Raw genomic sequence first — 23,283 nt, forward strand, 5'->3', positions numbered from 1 at the left:
AGGCTGTCTCTTTGGAGCTAACTCCTGGATTGCTCTGCTTCCATTGTTCAGCAGCACCTCAAATACTAAAGAGAGATTTGTCAGACAGCGAAGCAATATTTTAGACCCCAATTCTACTCCTCAACCCCTTGGCTAGCAAAAAACCTCCTTCCATTGTTCTGGGCTAATAACTGGGGGTGGGTAGGGCCACTCTCCTGGCCCCTCCACCCCCAATCATGCCTGTCCTCCCCTCCTCCAGCACTGGCAGCTCCTGCCCCTTACTCTCGCTCACAGCTAAGTGCCTTTGCTCTCTATTTCTCTCTTCCTCCTCTCTCCTTTTCAGTTATTCTCATTTATTTCTAAGTCCCTTGAGTAGATGCAGAGGCTGCAGTGCTGCTGAGAGACCCAGAGAATCAGATAGACTGGAAGAGGAATGCAGAGAAAAATTGTGTGTAAGAGAGATGGAGCCTGACACACAAACAGGGACACAGAAGAACTGTCACAAACAGCTCTCACAGAGACCATGAGGAGCCACATAGTGACTGCAAGACGAGGAGGGAGACGGTGCAGCTAGTAGAGGCTGACAGGGGCTGAAGCAAGGAACTGTAGCATGCTGTGTGCCACATAATCACCCAGAGAGAAGGCAGGAGGTGACAGAAATAATATCCACATCGTTCTTTTGTTTGATTTCTGCACTCACAAATCAGGGTCATCACTTGATTTCTGCAGCCTGCGCCAGATAATGCCTGTAACCCTATTTGCCATCTACAGAAAACCAACATATTTGCATTCAGTTGTTGTATTTGCAGTATTTGAGTAATCTCCAAGGTAGTTGCATTTGCACAACCCAACGGTGACATCTATCTCCCACGCACTGGGAGACACACAGCAGCTCACTTGCCTCTGGATCCCCCCTTTCCACCTGAAGATAGCGCGACCTAAGCATCTGTAACTCCCATCTATCCAGGATCTACTAGCGCAGTGGTGGGGGGGGGGGGGCACTGGATCATATAGCCACTGGGGCTTCTGAGCAGCACTAATTAATTTGGGAAATCAAGCTCCAGGCTTGCAGGGATACATCTCCCGTTTCTCTAGAGCAAGGAACGAGGGGGGGGGGGGTGCAAAAAAAATAGAATCGCTTCCTGTTCCACCGCTATTATTCCTGGAAACTGACTTGTGAGTATAACGCTGCATGTGTAGTAATCTAAACACTATTTGTGTGCATGTGTGCATTTGATACAAATACAAACATATTACATATGTGTGCATTAATGGCAAACACACAGGCACATGTAGGACAGTGTTCCCATTGCATGAATGGCCTGCAGAACGCCATCAGCTCTATCAATCTTTTTAATAACTCCAGCTCTGTGGGTGGGATCTTTATTTATGTAGTTGTAGGAGGGCAGCTTATATGATTCTGAACATTATTTACACATTGCATGGGGTGTGGGCATTGCAATATAATTTTGTTTTCTCCTCCGGCTGTGAAAAAAAGCTATTGTAAGAACAATTTGTTGGGATTTGATTATATACATGGCAGCACCATTAGACAGCAATTATTAAAACAGTGCTATTATCCCACCGTCTTTTCTTCAGAATAAAAGAATTAGCACAATATTAAGGACCTTGTGCATGTATATATATATATATATCCACCCCCTTTAGATTGTAAGCTCTTGCCAGCAGGGCCCTCCTATGCTATTTTTGTTCTGTAACCCTTGCTGGTTAAATTATTGTAAGGCCTTGCTGGAACTATATAAATAAATATCATGATAGCAATCATATAATATATATATATTTCATTTTTTTTTTCCAGGATCCTCGTCCCACTTATAAATCCATCCTTGGGTAAAACTCAAATATCATCAAGACTGAATCTGCTTTTTTTAAAAATTGAAATATTTTGATGACTGGATTAATATAGAGAGACCCCATTCTGAATAAGGTGGTTCATCAAAACTTTCTTAATGGCCTGTACCCTTTTAACCCTACCTAGATTTCTAACACTGTATCAGTGTCGCTGGGACCAAAGGCCCTTGTGATTACATATCACTCTCACTCTTGATATGTCACGGCCAGGTGTCCTTTTGCCAGTCAACGGGCATAACTTTGGTAGCCAGGGGGGCCCTCCTCGTGTTGTAGTCTGGGAGTGGCTGAATGAACATGGACGCTGGAGACCCTACACTGCTACTGTGTGTCACCACATCGAGAATGCCCTTCGAGAGGATGGCCGGGGACGGGTGGCCTTAGGGCAAGTAGATGCCCAGCTCACACCCTATGTTATCGACCTGCAAACTATGCACCAATATCGTCAGGACACAGGTAATGGGCTACATACAACACTGCTATAATAAACAGGGTATCAGGGTATGACAGCTTTAAAGCACTGTCCTCTTTGATGGCATTTCCATGAAGTTAATAGTAACATATATCCTATTTGTACATATATTACTTTCCTAGATTTTTCTGCAGTGGGAGTCTTATTAGTCTGTCATGGAATTGTATCAATAGACTGCAGTGAAGCAGCGCCCTCAAAGTTACTGTACATGATATAATGGCTTCTTGGTTATACTAGGCAATATGTTTTATCCTGATGTTTCCTTTTTTTTCCAAGGTGGACATCATACTGACAATCTGTCAGTATGCCAATGCCATTTTTTGTCTTTTCTTCCAGAGTAAATCAGTGGTACTTTAAAGTCTGACAGCCATTCCTTTGTAAATCAAAGCAAGCATTCCCCCAGGCCAGCACTGTTTCATTGGAGTTTTGGATGAGGTTACAGTTCCTTGTTAGATCAAACACTGCTGTTATTTCTCCTATGAATAAATATAAACAGGGTGTTAAGGTTATTGGAAAGTTTGCTCATACAAAAGGCAAAACTTTTCATCTAAAAGTAGATGTGCCTTTTTAAGTTGTGGCAGAGACAAAGTATGTACAGTATGTATGTATGTATATCTTCATTTATATAGCGCTACTTATGTACACAGCGCTGTACAGTAGAACAATACATTAATACAACAAACAGGGTTACTACAATAATAGATAAATACAAAGTATGATTATAAATACAAATAAATACAAGGTATATTTGCTATCAGACAATGCTTTGTGTTTGCATACAGGGCACAATTACAAAGGGAGCAGACCCCATGGTTGCAGGGGGAGGGGCAGGAGTGTAGAGGGCCTAATTAATGAGCAAGTTCAATATATCATAATAGAAAAAGGCAACTTAACATCATTTTGAGGCCCTAAATTGAATTTGCCCTGGGGCCCAGTAACATCTAGTAGTGTTACTATTTGTATACAATGTACTGGCTTTAAACACTTCATGTTATGGCATTATAACATTTGATGGCGGCTTGTACCATAAAGACATGGCAACAGAAAGTCAAAACTGACCATTTTTATAGCTCTCTACAGCTTATTTCCAATATGCCCAGCAAGATGTCTTCTAGGAGTGTGCTGCTTGGGTTGCAGTGCATATGGAGCTTTCTGTGCACTGAAAGTGACTCCTCCTAGTGAATTCAAGAGAGAACAAGATGCTTTCTGCTGGAAATCTGCAAAAAAAAATCTCTATCATTTCTGAAGTGGACAAGAATTTGTCACACATTGGGGGGAATGTACAGTGAAGATCCACTGTACAATACAGACGGATACTTTCTTAAAGGGATTCTGTCATGATTTTTATGATATACTTTTCATTTCTAAATTACACAGTTTACATGGCATATAATGCACTCTACCATTTACAATTTTATTCTTGAACCAACAAATGTATTTTTGTAGTTGTAATATTGGTGTGTAGGCAGCCATCTCAGTGCATTTTGCCTGATTCCGAGCTTTTAGAAAGAGCCAGTGCTACACATTAAAACTGCTTTCAGATAGCTATTGTTTCTTCTCCCATGTAACTGGAGGAGTCAAAAGCCGGACTTGGATTTCTTACTATTGAGTGCTATTGTGATATCAACTGGGAGCTGCTATATTGTTACCTTTCCATTGCTCTGCTGATCGGCTGCTGGGGGGTAAGGGAGGGGGGTGATATCACTCCAACTTGTAGCTCAGCAGTAAAGTGAGACTGAAGTTAATCAGTCACATGGCCACATGGCTGTGGCACCCTTGGAAATAAAGAATATGGCTAGCCCAACGTGAGATTTCAAAATTAAATATAAGAAAATCTGTTTGTATTTTTGAAAAACAGGTTTCAACTAAGGATTCTGCTGGAGAAGCTCTATTAAACTGATGCGTTTTGAAAAAACATGTTTTCCCATGACCGTATTCCTTTGAAGGGATAAGGGAATAATTTATATAGTGCACTTCTCCTGTGGGACTCAAAGTGCTTTACAGCAAGTCAGGCAGTCATTATAGGTGCACTAAGCATGCTGGGACACCAAAAGTGACTTGTCCAGGGTAAAAAGCAGTTTTCAGAAGGAATTGAACCAGGGTCTCTAGCATGAGATTCTACATCAAAGGCTGCTTCTTTAATTGCATGGCTGGATTTATGGTACAATGCTGGATTTTGTCACTATTTTCCCTAAGATACAAAAAAAGGCCATTGTTGAACATTTTTGGCTTTCTTTAAAATCTTTGCCATTATTGAACATAATTGTTGTGTCTTCTAAACTTCTTATTTTGGATTTTGAACTGGGTTAAAGTGGGTTAAAGTGGAATCTCTGTTACTATAAGGAAATCTCTTTATCCCCTTATGCCTCAGGTACCAAAATTAGATCATAATCTCTTCTGTCGGACGGCTTTGTCTGACATAGTAAACTAGAGGCATTATTCAGATTTCAGTCTGGCAGAGAAGTGTGATGGCAGACAACATTACTTTATATATAATAATGGTATTTAAATACAGGCATGACTTGGGCAGGGCCAAATACTTGCCCTCCTTTTGCCCCAAGCTACTGGCCTAGAAATAATCACCACTTACAACTTGTCCTTCGATTGGAAAATATATTGGCCACAGCTTTATTACATAACATAAGCAATAAAATACATAATCATGAATAGAAATAACAAGTAAATAATAACAGTATTAACAAGTATATTAACAAATACTAAACAGTAATCCTTCGAGCACTGAAGTCCCTGGCAAACCAAACTAAATGCATGACAACCTACCGGCCACCAGCCTCTCGTGCCTTCCAGCATGGTGGGTACGCAGGGTTGCATGCTTCAACCAAGGTATCAATATAACGTAACACCTCCCAGAGACCCATCGCTCTTAGAGAGGAAACATCCATAACCATGTGCCATTGAACAAGTGGGACTTGCTAAACTCGGCACTGCCAACAAAATCTATCTCCATTGCCAGGGACCTGCTGCCCGGCTGTGACAACGGGCCATCCTCCCTTAACTACTTGCTTCGCCATATCCCAAACATACTCACCTTCTTGGATCAACTTAACTTGTATCCCATTACCCAGGCCACATTTGTGACAACTAACACAAAGGGTACCAATGGAAGGGCGGGTGGGACTCCGTTTTCTCTTCCAAAATGGATGCCCTCCTTAACTGCGCCTGCTTCAAATCCCCATATGCTCCACCCCCTAAATGCTAAATACTAAGCCCCAACTATTAACCCCTGTCCCGCCCAGTCATGAGCCCTTTTACAGCAATTGCTGTATCGGGCTTCCCTTTCTGTGTGTGTGTCTCATTGGATAGACCTGCATCAGTCTTGGACCAACTGACTCACCACTTGCATTTTTACCAGCTCGGGCCCACTTTCCTGACCTGCCACAGCTTTACCTGTAACGTGAATCCCTTCCAACTGCCCTAAAATATCATCAACATGGATGCAATATCATGCAAGGCACATGAAAGGCTGGCTAGCAAATAGAGAAAACACAACTTTGAGAGAAGTAAAGCAGAATGTTTTACCAGGCACAATCCACACCTTATATAACCTATACAACTCTACCTACACCCATGTTTATCTACCTGTTACCTGTCTAATACTCACATTGCACTGCTTGTACCAGCGGGTTGCAGACCTACTTGGCGATTCATCATACACCCAGTTTGCTGCATTTGGTGGCAAAGCAGAAGGCAGGTAAAGAGCAGCAAGATACTTATAATGGTGACCTATATGTGAGAACAATGTTACCTGTGGCAGGAACACTAAAACACAATAAATAATGCTATCTAATGCAGCCACAAACCTTCAGCCTGGTTTATTTTAAGGTCACTATTTCAACTACAGTCCTTATATTCAAAAGCATTTTCCCTGCATTTAAAGGTTATAAAAATGCCCAGTCCTAAACCCTAAAGCTGTGACCACAATGAAACAGATATGTACAACCTTCTGTTTTAAGATGATGTTGCACTACAACTTTCAGAATTCTAGATTTTTATTCCCAGGAACAGAGCTTTATGTATCCCTGGACTGTTGTAAGTCTACTCAATGTGGTCTGTGTCGTTCTGTAAGTATCACATGATTCCATAGGCTGCTGAGGAACGATACAGATTGATGCTGAATGTCAGGCAATTTTTTTTTTATCACAAGCTGTGTTACACTGCTTTCTCTGCAGATCACAGGCTGGCACATACCATAAGGATATAGCTCTGTGATAGTAGTGTGTAGGAAGGTTTTTCTTTTGAGGGTTTTAAAATTAATACTTGGAACTGTTCTTTTTATTATTATTTATGTATTCTTTCCTTTCATATTAATGGTCAATGGAACTATCTGGAACCTTATAATGCCCAGTATGTTTTAGTTAATTGTTTTATAGAATATTATTTAAAAAAAATACTGTTTATTAGTATACATATATATATATATATATATATATATAGCATGAAATAATCCATGGCCGGCACACCCTTAAAATTCAAAAAAATATACAATTTTTTTATTGAAAACTCATTGTTTAAAAACCAATGTTTCGGTCCTCATTAGGACCTTTATCAAGGATAATGAGGACCGAAACGTTGGTTTTTAAACAATGAGTTTTCAATAAAAAATTTTTTTTTGAATTTTAAGGGTGTGCCAGCCATGGATTATTTCATGCTAAATACTCAGATTTTGGCTGTGCACCCCACAGAATACTAAAGCCTTGGAGTGCAGACACCATCAGGACTGATATATATATATATACAGTATTGCAGTGTTTTTTTACTTTTAGAGTGTTACACATCCCCTTTGATTGCAGTCCTTGATGTGCAGCAGTAGTAAATATCTGGCTTAATTTAACGGATGCACTAAATCCACAATTTTTGGATTCAGGCAAACCTTGAATCCTTTGCGAAAGATTTGAAGATTCGGCAGAATACCAAATCCAAATTCTAATTTGCATGTGCAGATTAGGCTACAAAAGGGTTCAGGAGAACAGTGCGCTCTGCGTGCAGTTAGAAATGAAAACTTCCATGTTTATCTGAAAAAGTCACGTGATTGTAAGGATTCTGTTCGGCCAGGCACATGAATTCAGCCGAATTCTGATGAAAAAGGCAGAATTCCAAAATGAATCCCAAACCGAATTCTGGATTCAGTGCAGCCCTAGTTTATTTGCTCAGTTTATTTTGCTGAAGGATTAAGAAGACAGTGGAGGCTGTACTGCATTAAGACATCTGGGGAATGCCTGCATAAGATGCAGTGCAACACTGTAATACAGAGGTTCCAGCATCCTGCAGTGTAGCACAGAGGCCTGTTTATGGAGACTCCTCCACCCAGGGACTGTTTAAACTGGCTGGCCCTTGGGGACAGATCCATCTCATACACAACACACACAGCTCCTAACAGGATTATTAATTATCTGCTTGTTGTTGTGGCCGCAGACCTGCAGACACAGAGGAAAATAAAAGGGAGGGAGTGTTGGGGGAAGAGAGAAGCAGTGCTTTATATTACATTAAATATAGTGCCTCTTTGCTATATAAAGGTGCCCAAAGATCAACAATGTCACTGCTGGCTGCTTCGAAGAGAAATAATGCTACAGAGCTAATGTCCAATTACAGAAAAGCATAAGCAACCCCACTACTAAAACAAACCACTATAATAGTACATTTTTATGATCTTAATCTCTAAAATAATTCACTTGTATAAATGATTTATCCGATTGTTTTTACACCCATAACTCATCAGATTATTTTTTCCCACTTCATGTCTGTGCGAAAATGTGCATCTTTGTCAAAAGACTATGCCCCCCTTTGCTCCCCTTTTTCTCTTTGCTTTTTACTTGTATAATGATATAATTATTGTTAGTAGGCCTATAATGAAATATGTATATATACTTTTTAAATTACCCCAGCCTGTCATGTTGAGGATTATTTCCCTTCCCACTACACAGGTTGAGAAAGCCATAAATAGGGCCCTAGCAGTGGTAATGTTTTACTATCAAAGTAAGTATTTTGTATGCTACAATAGATGGTTTCTATTTTTTTGAGCTAGTGGGCATTTTTAATGACAGTGCCTTTTGCACTGCTCTTTTGAAAGACAATGTAGAAGAATTCTCTGATAACATGTCCAGTCTCCAAAAGGGCTGTCCAACTGGGTTTTATAGAGAATCCACTAAAATCCACCTATAGTTACAGTTTTATAGACTGCATGGTGATAAAATACCATAGCATTACTTTTAGTTTATCCTAGCTTGCTCAAGGAAACATACAAACAAAGCAAATCATTATTTAAGGGTATAGCTACCCTAATATTTCAAAATAGGGGGACCATTATTTTAAATATAGTAATATATATATAAAATATATACCATATACTGTAAATAAAATTAAATGTATTCCGCTGACCTTGGGACTGTATGGCATTGCGATTTATAAATGAAGGTCAACGCATAAGTCAGGTAGTTCTAAAGCAGACAACTATATCATAGGCAAAGACAAATTATATTCATTTCAGAAAGAACCTGACATATTATGACTGGTATGTGTTGTTAGTTAGAGGACTGTATAAATGTAGTTACTGTTTGTGAAGACACCACAACCATTTACTGCTTAGTATAAAGGGATGTGCTGCTTGTGGCTATAGCTGCCTTTCAGGCTTAATATACATTTTAGTTTAATGGGGATAATTTGGTTAGATATGAGTTTTTACACTTTAAAGTTTCAGATGGTAGTTGAGTATAATTTGTTTTGCCAACTGTATTATAACTGATAGATTTGTATAATTAACTCAGTAGCTTGTTCTACTAGTAATCTATATTTGTTTGTCTTGTATAATTTAAATAATACTGTATTATACCTTCTCTTTCTTTTTCTTGTTAAGGAACAGTTCGGCCAGTGAGGCGCAATTTTTTTGAGCCATCCTCTGCCCCAGGGAAGGGCATAGTTTGGGAGTGGGAAAATGACGCGGGTTCCTGGACCCCTTATGATACAGAGATCTGTATTGCCATCCAGAATGCCTACGAGAAACAGCATCCTTACCTGGACCTCACAACCCTTGGTTTCTGTTATTTGGTTCATTTCCATAGCATGTGCCAAGTCAACCGCCAGACCCACCGTAAGCGCAGGCTAAGGAGACGTATGGACCTGGCATATCCACTCACCATGGGTTCCATACCAAAGTCCCAATCTTGGCCTGTGGGATCTGGCTCAGGATTGCCCTGCTCATGTCCTCAGTGCCTCCTTGTTAACAGCACTAGAGCAGCCTCCAATGCCATATTGGCATCTCAGAGGATCAAAGTTCCACCTGGTCCTCCACCTGCCTTGCCTCCTCCACCCCCTCCCTCCATACATCCGCCTGGTTTGAGACAAAGCAATACCTACAGTGGAGGAGCAGCAGGCTGGGGAAGAACAGGAGAAGGAGTGCGATCTACAGGAGGTATCAGAAATGGCTCTGGATTCTCCCGCAGTCAGAGTGTGCCAGGTGCAGCGCCATATCCAGGACAAAACAACCTTAACAGGCCAGGAGAACAGAGAACTAGTGGGAGCAGCAGCAGAGCATCTATTCCACCAGGGTAAGTGATGTCATGGGCACAGACTTTATATTCCATGTTGCAAAAATATAGAATGAAAAAAGAAACAAGATTTGATGTGTTTTACAGCAAGCTGTCCATGTAAACTAGACACTAGAGAACATAAATAGAAATAAAAGTTTAAACGAATCAAGGGTTACTTTTCTTCACATTTTAATATTCACCAAACCCAAAAACTAAAATATTTGCAAGTATTATAAAGCTGGCAAATAATGAATAAAGATGAAAAAAATATATACAAATACTGACACAACAAGCTTTCGTGATTTTAATGGTGTAATTTTAATTTCTAAATTACACTGGGCCACTCCAGCCATGAGGCGAGGTGTGAAGGTGCCTCAGTTGGCATCGAGTGTCTAGTAACAAGGGGCGGCAAAAAGAAACGGAAACAATAGCGCTCTCTGCACTAGTGAAGCCCCCCACCCCCAGAACCCACTCCAACGTGGAAGAGGTAAGTGTGGAGTGGGTAAGGGGGAGGCAGCATCGGGCCTGCTGCCTCAGGCGACAACAGCCCCAGAAACATTGATGTTTACATAGCAATTAATTCAGCCTACAATTTAAAATTTTATTCTTAAAGCAACAAATGTATTTTTTTAGTTTTCAGATAATCTATTGTTTCTCCTTCTGTAACTGAAGGAGTCATGAGCCAGACTTGGATTTTTTGGTAATGAGTGTTATTCAGATATCGACCACTTTTAGCAATACAGGTTTCGGGAAGCTGCTATGTTGCTACCTTCCCATTTGCTGATCGGCTGCTGGGAGGGGGGGTGATAATCACTCGTACTTGCAATGCAGCAGTAAAGAATGACTTAGAGCTATGACACACTGAGCTACTTGTAGCCAGCTACTCGTCACGGCTACAAAATGCCCTTCCATAGACAATACTGAAAATTGTCGCAAGTAGATCCTTGTGACAATGCCCTTAAGTTTATCAGAGCACAAGTCACATGGTTGTGGCACCCTGGCAAATGAAGAACATGGCTAGCCCCATGAGAAATTTCAGAATTAAATATACAAAAATCTGGTTGCTTTTAAAAAAATGGATTCCAAGGCAGGATTCTGTGGGAGAAGCTTTGTTAAGTGATATGTTTTTCCATGTGAAACATGTTTTTCCATGACAGTATTCCGTTAAGGTCTCTGTGCATGTAGTACATGGGTTGGACTGCCACTGGTTCAGACATAGTATAGTCTCTTAAGCCACCATAATCGTCTTCATTTTATGTATCAGACACTATTTTATCTCTTCTATTACTACATTTCCAGTATCATGACCAGTTTTGATCCTAACCAGAAGAAGTCACACCAAGTCAATGCACATTCTAGATTAATATCCAAAAATATTATAATCCAGGGACAAACACTAAGAGGAAGGCTTTGGAAACATGTTAAGTGGATATTGAAGAGACAGAAAAAAATAACTGTCTATTAGCTTTTGATTGGGACAAAAGAATAGATATTAGAACTCGCAATGCTAAGCTTATATACTAATTTTAGAGTTTATTATCAAATTCAGGAACATGGTGTATATTTTTAGAACGAACAAATGAATTAAAATCCTTCATTTCATAGTTGCCTTTAACACCGGCTGTACTAATCTGGCTGATACAAATGAAAACTACCTTTTCTGTTCATGCGGATAAATAATTCTATACCTGTAAACATGAAACGGATTTATTGTGAAAGAAACATAAAGGGCCAGTTGGATTAGTGCATATACACACCGAGCTTAGAGATGGATGCTGCAGTGCTGAAGGTTTGCTATTTGTTGCCATGGAAATAGAGCTCAGGTGCTGCTCATAGCAACAGCTGATCATGGATCGCTCCTCTTAGGGCTGCACAGTATTGAAATCTATAGATGGTACATACACAGAGGATATTGTTGTACACATTGTATATATATATATATATATATAAAGTAATAATCATCCGTGGCCGGCACACCCTTCAATACTTTGTCAAAAATTTATTGAAAACATATTGTTTAAAACCGACGTTTCGGTCCTCATTAGGACCTTTCTCAGGGATCCTTGAGAGAAAGGTCCTAATGAGGACCGAAACGTCGGTTTTAAACAATATGTTTTCAATAAATTTTTGACAAAGTATTGAAGGGTGTGCTGGCCACGGATGATTATTACTTTTTGCATACTCACATTTTGGCTGTGCACCCCGCAGGATATTGAGCCTTGGAGTGCTGACACTATTTGGATTGACATATATATATATATAGGCTGCCCCTGCCACATTCACACACACTATTTAAATTTCATTAGATGCCAGTTAGCCTGCCTGTATGATTTAGGAGAGTGAGAGCAGACACAGAAAGAACGTAAAACTAAAATAGAAATATCCACATAAATAGAGAGCCTATAGAGAGATGTTGATCAAAAAGCTAAGTAATTAAAAAAAAACAAAAAATAAAAAATGAAGACCAAAGCCAAATTGTGTCAGAATAACACTATCTATATTATATTATACCTTGCATTAAAGGTGAACTACCCCTTTAAACAATGGGTGTAAAACATAGGTCTCCACTCTTGGCTGTTCATATATGTTAAGCATATGGAAGTCCCATTTGTGGAGCTGTAGCATCTTTATATGATGGCTTAAAGGACAAGAAAAAAATATGTTCATGGGAAATGCTAGTTTGTTAGGCCACACACCTTAAAGGAGAAGAAAAGGCTAAGTCACTTGGGGGTGCCAAAATGTTAGGCACCCCCAAGTGACTTTAATCACTTACTTTTTACCCCGGGCTGGTGCCCCTGTTGGGAGAAAACTGCGCCAGCCTAACATTTTGGCACCCCCAAGTGACTTAGCCTTTCCTTCTCCTTTAAAGAGTTTTTTTTTTATTTTTTTTAAATACTTAAAAAAAAAAAAATTTAAAGACTATCAAATTAAATATTAATAGGATAAGAAAGCCTTTTATTTTAAAATCACATAAAATACTTGAAACAGCCCCAAAATGCATTCAGTCTTATGTCGTTTGCAAATTAGAAGGAGCTCAACTGCAGCTCTCTCAGCTAACACCTAAGGGGTATATTTATCATGCTGTGTAAAAAGTGGAGTAAAACATCACAGTGATGTTGTTTATAGCAGCCAATCAGATGCTTCACTCGGGGCGACTGCTGGACATCTCTGCGACGTGTATGCCATGCTGCCAGCGATTTACATTCTAGCTGGTGGGATGGCATTGCGGGGAGGCAGGGATGTAAGTTGCCAGCGACAATGAAGATTTGTCGCTGGGCGACTAATCTCCCCACATACCCCTGCCCTAAGGGTGACACACAGAGCTACTAGTAGCAGCTACTTGTTGTGGCTACTAAAATAGACAATGCTGACCATTTACTGATAACTGTGTCTATGTGTGTTTTAGAAGAGGCAATTCTTAGTATTGTCTATGGCAGGGTATTTTATGGGGTTTAGGGCTCTGGCACACGGGGAGATTAGTCACTCGCGAGTCTTTTTCGGCGATTTGCGCGAAATCGCGCCGCCGCGTCTGCCATCCCGCCGGCGACTTACATGTTCGCCGGTGGGATGGCAGGGGTAGGCAACTCGGGGAGATTAGTCGCCCGCGAACAGGGAGTTTTGCCGCGGGCGACTAATCTCTCCGTGTGCCAGAGCCCTTAGTAGCCATGAAAAAGTAGCTGCTACTAGTAGCTCAGTGTGTCTTAACCCTAAAATACCATTTGTGCTCCCTCACTGATCACCTGGCAGGAAATAATGGAGGTTGTACCCTTAACAGGAAGAAATGTGAGACTGAAATTCACAGCTCTGTCTGTTCATTGGCTGATGATTGGCTAGAATGTATGTGCCCCCTTGGTTTGTGTGTGAGTAAACAGTACTAGTGTCTCATACAAGTCAGAGGTCCAACTTTGGAACTTAAAGGGAATATATATTAACATTTTATTCTTTCCTCTGTAGAAACATTTTAGAATTTTTAAAAGAACAGACTTAAAGGAACAGTAACACCTAAAAAAATGAAAGTGTATAAAAGTAACTGCTGCTGCCCTGCACTGGTACAGCTGGGGTGTTTACTTCAGAAAGTCTACTATAATTTATATAAATAAGCTGCTATGTAGCCATGGAGGCAGCCATTCAAAGGAGAAAAGGCACAGGCACATAGCAGATAACAGATAAAACACTATTGTATTCTACAGAACATATCTGTTATCTGCTATATAACCTGTGCCTTTTCTCCTTTTTTCCAGCTTGAATGGCTGCCCCCGTGGCTACACAGCAGCTTATTATATAAATTATAGTAGTGTTACTGTAGCAAACACACCAGTTTTACCAGTGCAGGGCATCAGTACATTATATTTTTATTACTTTAAAGCTCTTTCATTTTTTGGTGTTACTGTTCCTTTAAGTAAACATTATGTAGAAATCCACTATGACTTCTCAGACTATCTGTTCTGGTACCACTAAATTAGAGGAAAGCTGCTATAATCTAAATATTTAAAAAGGGTTTATGACAGTTATAGGCCTGTAAGATTGTCAACTGTAGTTAAAAAGTTATTTAAAGGCATGGTTTTATTAAAACAGATACAGACTTAATAGTAATGTTCCCACTGAAAGAGAATAACATTTTAAGAAAGTTTTCGATATGCATCCAATAAAAAATGACAGTGGTTCTAAAGTTACTTGTAAATGTAGCTTTCTGCCCATGTCTGCTTTGCTGGTTCTGTGATTCATAAGTGAGAATTACCAGGGATAAAATAGAAAGACAAAGATACATCTTCAGCGGCAATTCAATTTAAAAAATACATTTGTAACCACTAAAAATGCTTACTTAATGCGTATTGGAAAGCTGCTTTGAATTAAAGTGTCTCTTATTAGGTAAAACATGATCCATTATACAATCTAAAGGGAGGACAGACTACATTTCCCAGAATCCCATTTCCTGTAACACGTATTTCCTTTCTAGCTGACTGACGGAAAACATCCAGAAAGCCCCCCAGGATCTTACTTAAGCATTGCTACATGATTTATTCTGTTCAGAACAGTCTGTGGCCTACATATTCTTATAACAATTTATACTGATGAATATAGAGACAAACAAAATGATATAAGGACGCAGGTGTAAAAGCATAGTTCTCCTAGTGTATCTCATTATAAAAATCTTCCACTTAAAGGACAATGAAAGGTTAATATAAATTAAAAGTAAGTCTAAAGGCATTCTCTTTAAGTACTTACTGCATATCTAAATTCCCAGATCCCTGCTTGCTTCTCTGAGATATGGTGCTGGCAGCCTACAGCAGTGTGAAGACTACAGTGACATCACTGAAATCTCTCTCCCCTTCCTGTAGGTGCCAGCGGCAGCCTTCCTATTCTCTGAGCATATGTGTAACTTGATCCTGTCTGCTGTTCTGAGCTACACATGCCCACCAGCCAATCAGAAGTGGATCTGGCAGAGGGGAGGGGGGAGGGAATGAAACACATGTGCAGTATGAAGCAAGGAGGGAAAGGAAGGGAGAATACCTTTTTAGAGATGGCTGCCTGTTCTAGAAAATGTGAAGTAAGTGTGACTGAGTAAATATTTCATTAGGTGAGCCAAAAGTGTGGCGTTTTTACTAAACAATAGGAGGACTATTGGGCAGTATGCTTTTTAAATTTTGACTTGCATTCTCCTTTAACTAGCTAAAGATAGATAAATAGACAGATAGACAGATAGATAGATAATATTTTCTAATTTAGTAATGTAGGCAGGCAAGCAGTTTTCTTCAGTTATAGTTACCCTTAAAGGAACAGTAACACTAAAAAATGAAAGAGCTTTAAAGTAATAAAAATATAATGTACTGTTGCCCTGCACTGGTAAAAATGATGTGTTTGCTACAGTAACACTACTATAATTTATATAATAAGCTGCTGTGTAGCCACGGGGGCAGCCATTCAAGCTGGAAAAAAGGAGAAAAGGCACAGGTTACATAGCAGATAACGGATAAGTTCTGTAGAATACAATAGTGTTTTATCTGTTATCTGCTATGTGCCTGTGCCTTTTCTCCTTTGAATGGCTGCCTCCATGGCTACATAGCAGCTTATTTATATAAATTATATTAGACTTTCTGAAGTAAACACACAACTTTTACCAGTGCAGGGCAGCAACATATTATATTTTAATTACTTTTATACACTTTCATTTTTTGGTGTTACTGTTCCTTTAAAGGAGAAGGAAAGGTAAAAACTAAGTAAGCTTTATCAGAAAGTTCTATGTAAATACAGCCATAAGCACTCACAGAAACTCTATCAAAAAGAAACAGGATTTGTTGTGTCTTTGTTTTCCTGTGCCAGAGACATGCAGCTCTCTCCCCTCTCCTGCTCCCCCTTCCCTTAAGAATGCTAAGAACTCCCTCCCCCCCCCCTTAGGATCTGAGCCAATCAGCAGGAAGCCTCCTCATAGTCTTACAAACTGAGCATGTACACCGGCCTTGGTCTTGGTGCAGGAGCGAGGCATTCTGGGAACTTTCTTTACAGAGCTCAACATTTTTTTTTCTATGAGGCTTCTGATCATCTGTACGGGAGAAATATGGGGAGACTTAAGGGCACTATTGAGACAACTGAAAGTGTGTCTGCAGCTTGAGATTAACTCTTTACTAGCCTTTCCTTATCCTTTAACAATCAATAACCACATATATTCATTGGTTTTGTGTAAAAAAGCATAGATCTAATTACTACGTTTGCTAGACCTCGAGAAAACTTTGTAATGCTGCCAATATTATATTACCCCAGAAGTTGAGCATACCACATTCTATAGCACATGAGAAAAAAGTGAACAATGCAGTTTGCAGTGCCTTCATAATTTAGGCCCCATTGACTATCCCCACTCTATGCAGAGAGATGGGGGGGACAGGTAACTGTAAGTTCCCATGGACATCATTTTCCTTCCCTCTAGCTTGTGGTCATCTTTTTTATATAACGTATAAAATATATACAGAATGTATTCAGTCAGTGTTTCTGCTCTCTCTTTCTGCTTCTTGAATTGTGATATAATGACCAGTAACTATAAAAATGTGATGTTGGGGTTTTATTTACTTAAAAGTGCATTTTGTTTTTTATTTAATTTTGGTTAAAGACCTGTCACTGTGAGGAATAATTCCAACTTATTTTCCAAATTCTGTTTGTCAAGCAAAATAAACTTCACTTACACTATATAAATAATATGAATCTTACATAGTTACATAGGGTTGAAAAAAGACCAAAGTCCATCAAGTTCAACCCTTCGAGTAAACCCAGCACAACCTATACTTACCAATCTATACACTCACATACATAAACTTATTCACATACAGACCCATACTGACCTATCTATCCACTCACATACAGACCCATACTGACCTATCTATACACTCACATACAGACCCATACTGACCTATCTATACACTCACATACAGACCCATACTGACCTATCTATCCACTCACATACAGACCCATACTGACCTATCTATACACTCACATACAGACCCATACTGACCTATCTATACACTCACATACAGACCCATACTGACCTATCTATACACTCACATACAGACCCATACTGACCTATCTATCCACTCAAATACAGACCCTTACTGACCTATCTATACACTCACATACAGACCCATACTGACCTATCTATACACTCACATACAGACCCATACTGACCTATCTATCCACTCACATACAGACCCATACTGACCTATCTATACACTCACATACAGACCCATACTGACCTATCTATACACTCACATACAGACCCATACTGACCTATCTATCCACTCAAATACAGACCCTTACTGACCTATCTATACACTCACATACAGACCCATACTGACCTATCTATACACTCACATACAGACCCATACTGACCTATCTATACACTCACATACAGACCCATACTGACCTATCTATACACTCACATACAGACCCATACTGACCTATCTATACACTCACATACAGACCCATACTGACCTATCTATCCACTCACATACAGACCCACACTGACCTATCTATACACTCACATACAGACCCATACTGACCTATCTATACACTCACATACAGACTCATACTGACCAATCTACAGGCCCGGATTTGTGGAGCGGCCACAAAGGCCCGGGCCTAGGGTGGCAGAAACCTGGGGGCGGCCTTGGGGCGGCAAATTTTAAATCCGGCCCTGCCAATCTATACACTCACATACAGACCCATACTGACCTATCTATCCACTCACATACAGACCCATACTGACCTATCTATCCACTCACATACAGACCCACACTGACCTATCTATCCACTCACATACAGACCCATACTGACCTATCTATACACTCACATACAGACCCATACTGACCTATCTATACACTCACATACAGACCCATACTGACCTATCTATACACTCACATACAGACCCATACTGACCTATCCACTCACATACAGACCCATACTGACCTATCCACTCACATACAGACCCATACTGACCTATCTATCCACTCACATACAGACCCATACTGACCTATCTATCCACTCACATACAGACCCATACTGACCTATCTATCCACTCACATACAGACCCACACTGACCTATCTATCCACTCACATACAGACCCATACTGACCTATCTATACACTCACATACAGACCCATACTGACCTATCTATACACTCACATACAGACCCATACTGACCTATCTATACACTCACATACAGACCCATACTGACCTATCTATACACTCACATACAGACCCATACTGACCTATCTATACACTCACATACAGACCCATACTGACCTATCTATACACTCACATACAGACCCATACTGACCTATCTATCCACTCACATACAGACCCACACTGACCTATCTATACACTCACATACAGACCCATACTGACCTATCTATCCACTCACATACAGACCCACACTGACCTATCTATCCACTCACATACAGACCCATACTGACCTATCTATACACTCACATACAGACCCATACTGACCTATCTATCCACTCACATACAGACCCACACTGACCTATCTATACACTCACATACAGACCCATACTGACCTATCTATCCACTCACATACAGACCCACACTGACCTATCTATCCACTCACATACAGACCCATACTGACCTATCTATACACTCACATACAGACCCATACTGACCTATCTATACACTCACATACAGACCCATACTGACCTATCTATACACTCACATACATAAACCCATACTGACCTATCTATACACTCACATACACAAACCTATACTGACCTATCTATACACTCACATACATAAACTTATTCACATACAGACCCATACTGACCTATCTATACACTCACATACAGACCCATACTGACCTATCTATCCACTCACATACAGACCCATACTGACCTATCTATACACTCACATACAGACCCATACTGACCTATCTATCCACTCACATACAGACCCATACTGACCTATCTATCCACTCACATACAGACCCATACTGACCTATTTATCTTTACACTCACATAAAAAAACCCATTCTGTTAATACTTTAAAGGTATTAACAGAATCTGTCATCACAACATCACTAGGAAGGGCATTCCCCAACCTCACTGCCCTCACCGTGGAAAAAATGCTTACGCGGCTTCAAGTGAAAGTTCTGTTCCTCTAAGGGGTGACCTCTGGTGCACTGATCGTTTTTATAAAAAGAACACCCCCTATCTGCCTATAATCCCCTCTAATGTACAAACCGGATTCCAAAAAAGTTGGGACACTAAACAAATTGTGAATAAAAACTGAACACAATGATGTGGAGGTGCCAACTTCTAATATTTTATTCAGAATAGAACATAAATAACGGAACAAAAGTTTAAACTGAGAAAATGTACCATTTTAAGGGAAAAATATGTTGATTCAGAATTTCATGGTGTCAACAAATCCCAAAAAAGTTGGGACAAGTAGCAATAAGAGGCTGGAAAAAGTAAATTTAAACTTTTGTTCCGTGATTTATTTTCTATTCTGAATAAAATATTAGAAGTTGGCACCTCCACATCATTGCGTTCAGTTTTTATTCACAATTTGTTTAGTGTCCCAACTTTTTTGGAATCTGGTTTGTACTTGTACAGAGTAATCATGTCCCCTCGCAAGCGCCTTTTTTCAGAGAAAACAACCCCAACCTCGACAGTCTAACCTCATAGTTTAAATTTTGTATCCCCTTTACCAATTTCTCAATCACATCAAGCAGGCAGGCGCAATTTTGTGGACATTGTTATTAAGGCAAGCTTTGTATCACCTCAAAATCTTGTGGGGGACCTGATGCACATGCACTGGTTACGGAATTAGATGGTGAGGAGTAAGGGGGAAAGTGGGTGCAGAATGGAAAGTGAAAGTAATTGTCTGCCCTGCCTCTATGCCTTAGTTTGAAAAGGGTTTTTATTATACAGCTTTTTATGTCTGGGTGACAGGTCCCCTTTAACTGTACCCCATGTTTTAACCTCCAGATTTGGACATTTATGTTGGCTTTTGTTTTATTATTCATATATTTACCTATTAAGTAGGTAAAGTAATCCAGGAACAGATACATTAATTAGTTTATGTTCATTATTGGGGGCAGTGGGGTTAATCCAATTTTGAAGAATTCTGTGCAGAATCCTTTCACCCTTTGATAAATATGCACACATTCTGACCTAAATTATACATTGGGTTGATGGATGTGTGCGTTTTGTACTCAGCTTTAACTACAGTGCAGGGATATGTTGTGTAGTTTACCAGTAATTGGCAAAAACTGGTACAGATAAGGGCAAGATGTCCTGAAATACAGACAAACTGAGTGGGATAAACCAATAGTCAGGTGTCGTGGCAATTTGGAAGAAGGCTTCAATGCTGTATTGTAGAGCACAGTAGTGTGTGTTTGAGTTGTATTTCACCCCTACCTTCAAAGTAACCTAAATAGAAATGTAACCTAGTTTCTCCAGGATTTTCCTGTTAATACTTACTGTGAGTGGATTATAGCAGCAAGAAAAAAACATATTCTCCAAAGAGGCATTAAGTACTAGCAAGACTGCAGTTTATTTTTTTCTTATCTATCTATCTAGACTATAGTTTATTTTTTTTTCTATCTATCTATCTATCTATCTATCTATCTATCCATCATCTGTCTATCTCAGTGAACCTAGCATTTTTTCATCTATCTATCTATCTATCTATCTATCATCTATCTATCTATCTATCTATCTATCTATCTATATCTTTATATATCATCTATCTATCTATCATCTATCTATCTATCTATCTATCTATTGTGCATGCAATAAGCTTAATGTGCAAAATCTAGCAACCTTTCATCTATCTATCTGTCTGTCTATCTATCTATCTATCTATCTATCTATCTATCTATCATCTATCTATTGTGCATGCAATAAGCTTAATGTGCAATATCTAGCAATCTTCATCTATTTATCTATCTATCTATCTATCTATCAATCTATCTATGTATCTATCATATATCCATCCATCCATCATCTGTCTATCTCATCTGTCTATGTATCTATATTTATCTCAGTGAAAATAGCACATAAAATAAGCCCAGTGTGCAAGAGATTATTTTTAATCATAGCACATTGCACGCTAAGACACAAGGGTAGGATGTGGTTCAGTACTGATATTTCCCAGGGGCCTCACAATAAGGGTAGCAGACTCCATTTCTATATTGCCTATGATGATAAGCAGTTCATTGTGATCTGAGTCATTATAATGTGCCTGTATCTCTGCAGCATTTCATTTAGCCAGACAAAAACCAAGTAGGAGAATCCTGGTGTTACTTCTAACTAGGTTATTTTGTCTGACTGTGTTGATGGCAATACAATACAGTGTAAACACCTTAGGGCAAAGATTTAGCGAGTTCATTTGGCTTTCCAGTTAATACGGTCAGAAGACAATATGGTGGGACTAATTTCCTGACTTCTGACCCAGAAAGTAGCTGCCATCATTTGTCTGTACGTGAGTGTATATTAATAGTTGCATGTATCCTTTACGTGTCTGGGATACATCCTTTAGCTCTTAATCTCGCATAATCCTTGTTTATCAATGGGGTGAGCAGGTGGCGTCTTTGTTAGGAAGCTCCCTTTACGCATTATATGATGTCACAGCAAGGGGGTGAGTGGCTTACACAGAGGTATATATCAGGCAGAGTACTCTTCATTACAGACACTCTCCTGTCATACCTACGAATCACACTTTTATGGTGATTATTTGAGCTACAGAATGAAAATTACACTGCGGGTGAGGTGAGTACAAAATGGATTTGAAGGAATAACAGGATTTCTATAAAGTGATAGCATCGGAGTATCCTGTTGCAAAATGTTTTTAATGTGCTTAGTGCAATGCAAGTTTTGTAGCCCATTTATTTTGTTGTATTTTTAAAAAGTATATATATTTAAAGACAAGATCATATTGACTAATGTAGTATTAAATAAAAAGAAAGGTCTGTTAATTAAATTACTACACAAGCCTTGACTATGTATGCTTAAAACTAAACTTTTTGCAAACCATTTATTTTTCGACAGCGTTCCTGCTCTCCCTGTGAAGAACCTTAATGGTTCGGGTCCTGTACACCCAGCATTGGCAGGTAAGTGCCAGAAAACTTGACTTATCTGGGAAAAATAATATAAAAAAAAATTAAGTTTTTCATTTGTATGTGAAAGTACATAGTCTTGTACTTTATTGATTTGTTCTCTTTGTCAATTAGCCAAGAGGCAAGAAAGGGAGAATGCTAATAGGACACTAATAACACTAATAAGGAAAAGTTACTCATAGCAACCAATCAGCTGGTAGAATTTACTGGTCACCCGTTTAAAAGCAGACATCATTGGTTGCTATGGATTACTGCAACTGGGCAAACTTAGAGCCTTTTATTGCATTTGGTGGGTAAATAGGGAACTATAACTCTCACTAGCAAACCCTGGCCTGTCCAATAATGTTCCACATGCTCAGTATTAGTTAAGGGATCGGCAGCCTCCAAAGTAGTCCCAAAATTGCAAAAATACTGGCACAACAGGGCTGTATCAGAGGTACAAACCTTGCAATTTTATTCAGTGCAAACCATGTGTAATGATTTGGGGCTCGTCCCTTTGTCTGACATAACAACTAGTGAGGCAGTGCAGTATTTGAAAAGTAACAATGATGACACCATACAATTATTTACATATTAAATCACTTAATATCAGTAGTGAAACTATAAAGCTTTAGGAGTTTATAGGGGTTTGTACATTGTACAAAAATCAAATGCAACAAATAATAAGAATTAAAGTTGCTACTTTACCCTACGGAACTGGAAGTGGAGAATATGTCCCTGGTATATTCAGCATTCATCACTGTAAATACATGAAAGTAAGGAAGTATCACAAGTAAAACACCACTGGATTATTAACTTAAAGC

General features: G+C 39.3%; 1 protein-coding gene across 3 annotated transcripts in view; it reads left to right on the forward strand.

Annotated features, from left to right (window-relative positions):
* The first annotated feature begins 216 nt into the window (after positions 1–216).
* dtx1 (deltex 1) overlaps positions 217–23,283 on the forward strand; it is a 31,958-nt gene continuing 8,891 nt past the window's right edge. Inside the window, exons 1-4 of one of the 3 annotated variants that reach the window (XM_012969921.3) lie at positions 217–1,155; positions 1,799–2,304; positions 9,198–9,882; positions 22,413–22,474. In XM_012969921.3, coding sequence (XP_012825375.1) covers positions 2,049–2,304; positions 9,198–9,882; positions 22,413–22,474 — 1,003 coding nt within the window. In that variant the 5' untranslated portion in view covers positions 217–1,155; positions 1,799–2,048. Of the gene's footprint in view, positions 1,156–1,798; positions 2,305–9,191; positions 9,883–22,412; positions 22,475–23,283 lie in introns of all 3 variants that reach the window. The other 2 variants (XM_004910627.4, XM_002934268.5) reach the window with 2 other exon arrangements.

Source organism: Xenopus tropicalis, chromosome 1 (genome assembly GCF_000004195.4).
Source record: "Xenopus tropicalis strain Nigerian chromosome 1, UCB_Xtro_10.0, whole genome shotgun sequence".
NCBI classification, from domain to species: Eukaryota; Metazoa; Chordata; class Amphibia; order Anura; family Pipidae; genus Xenopus; species Xenopus tropicalis.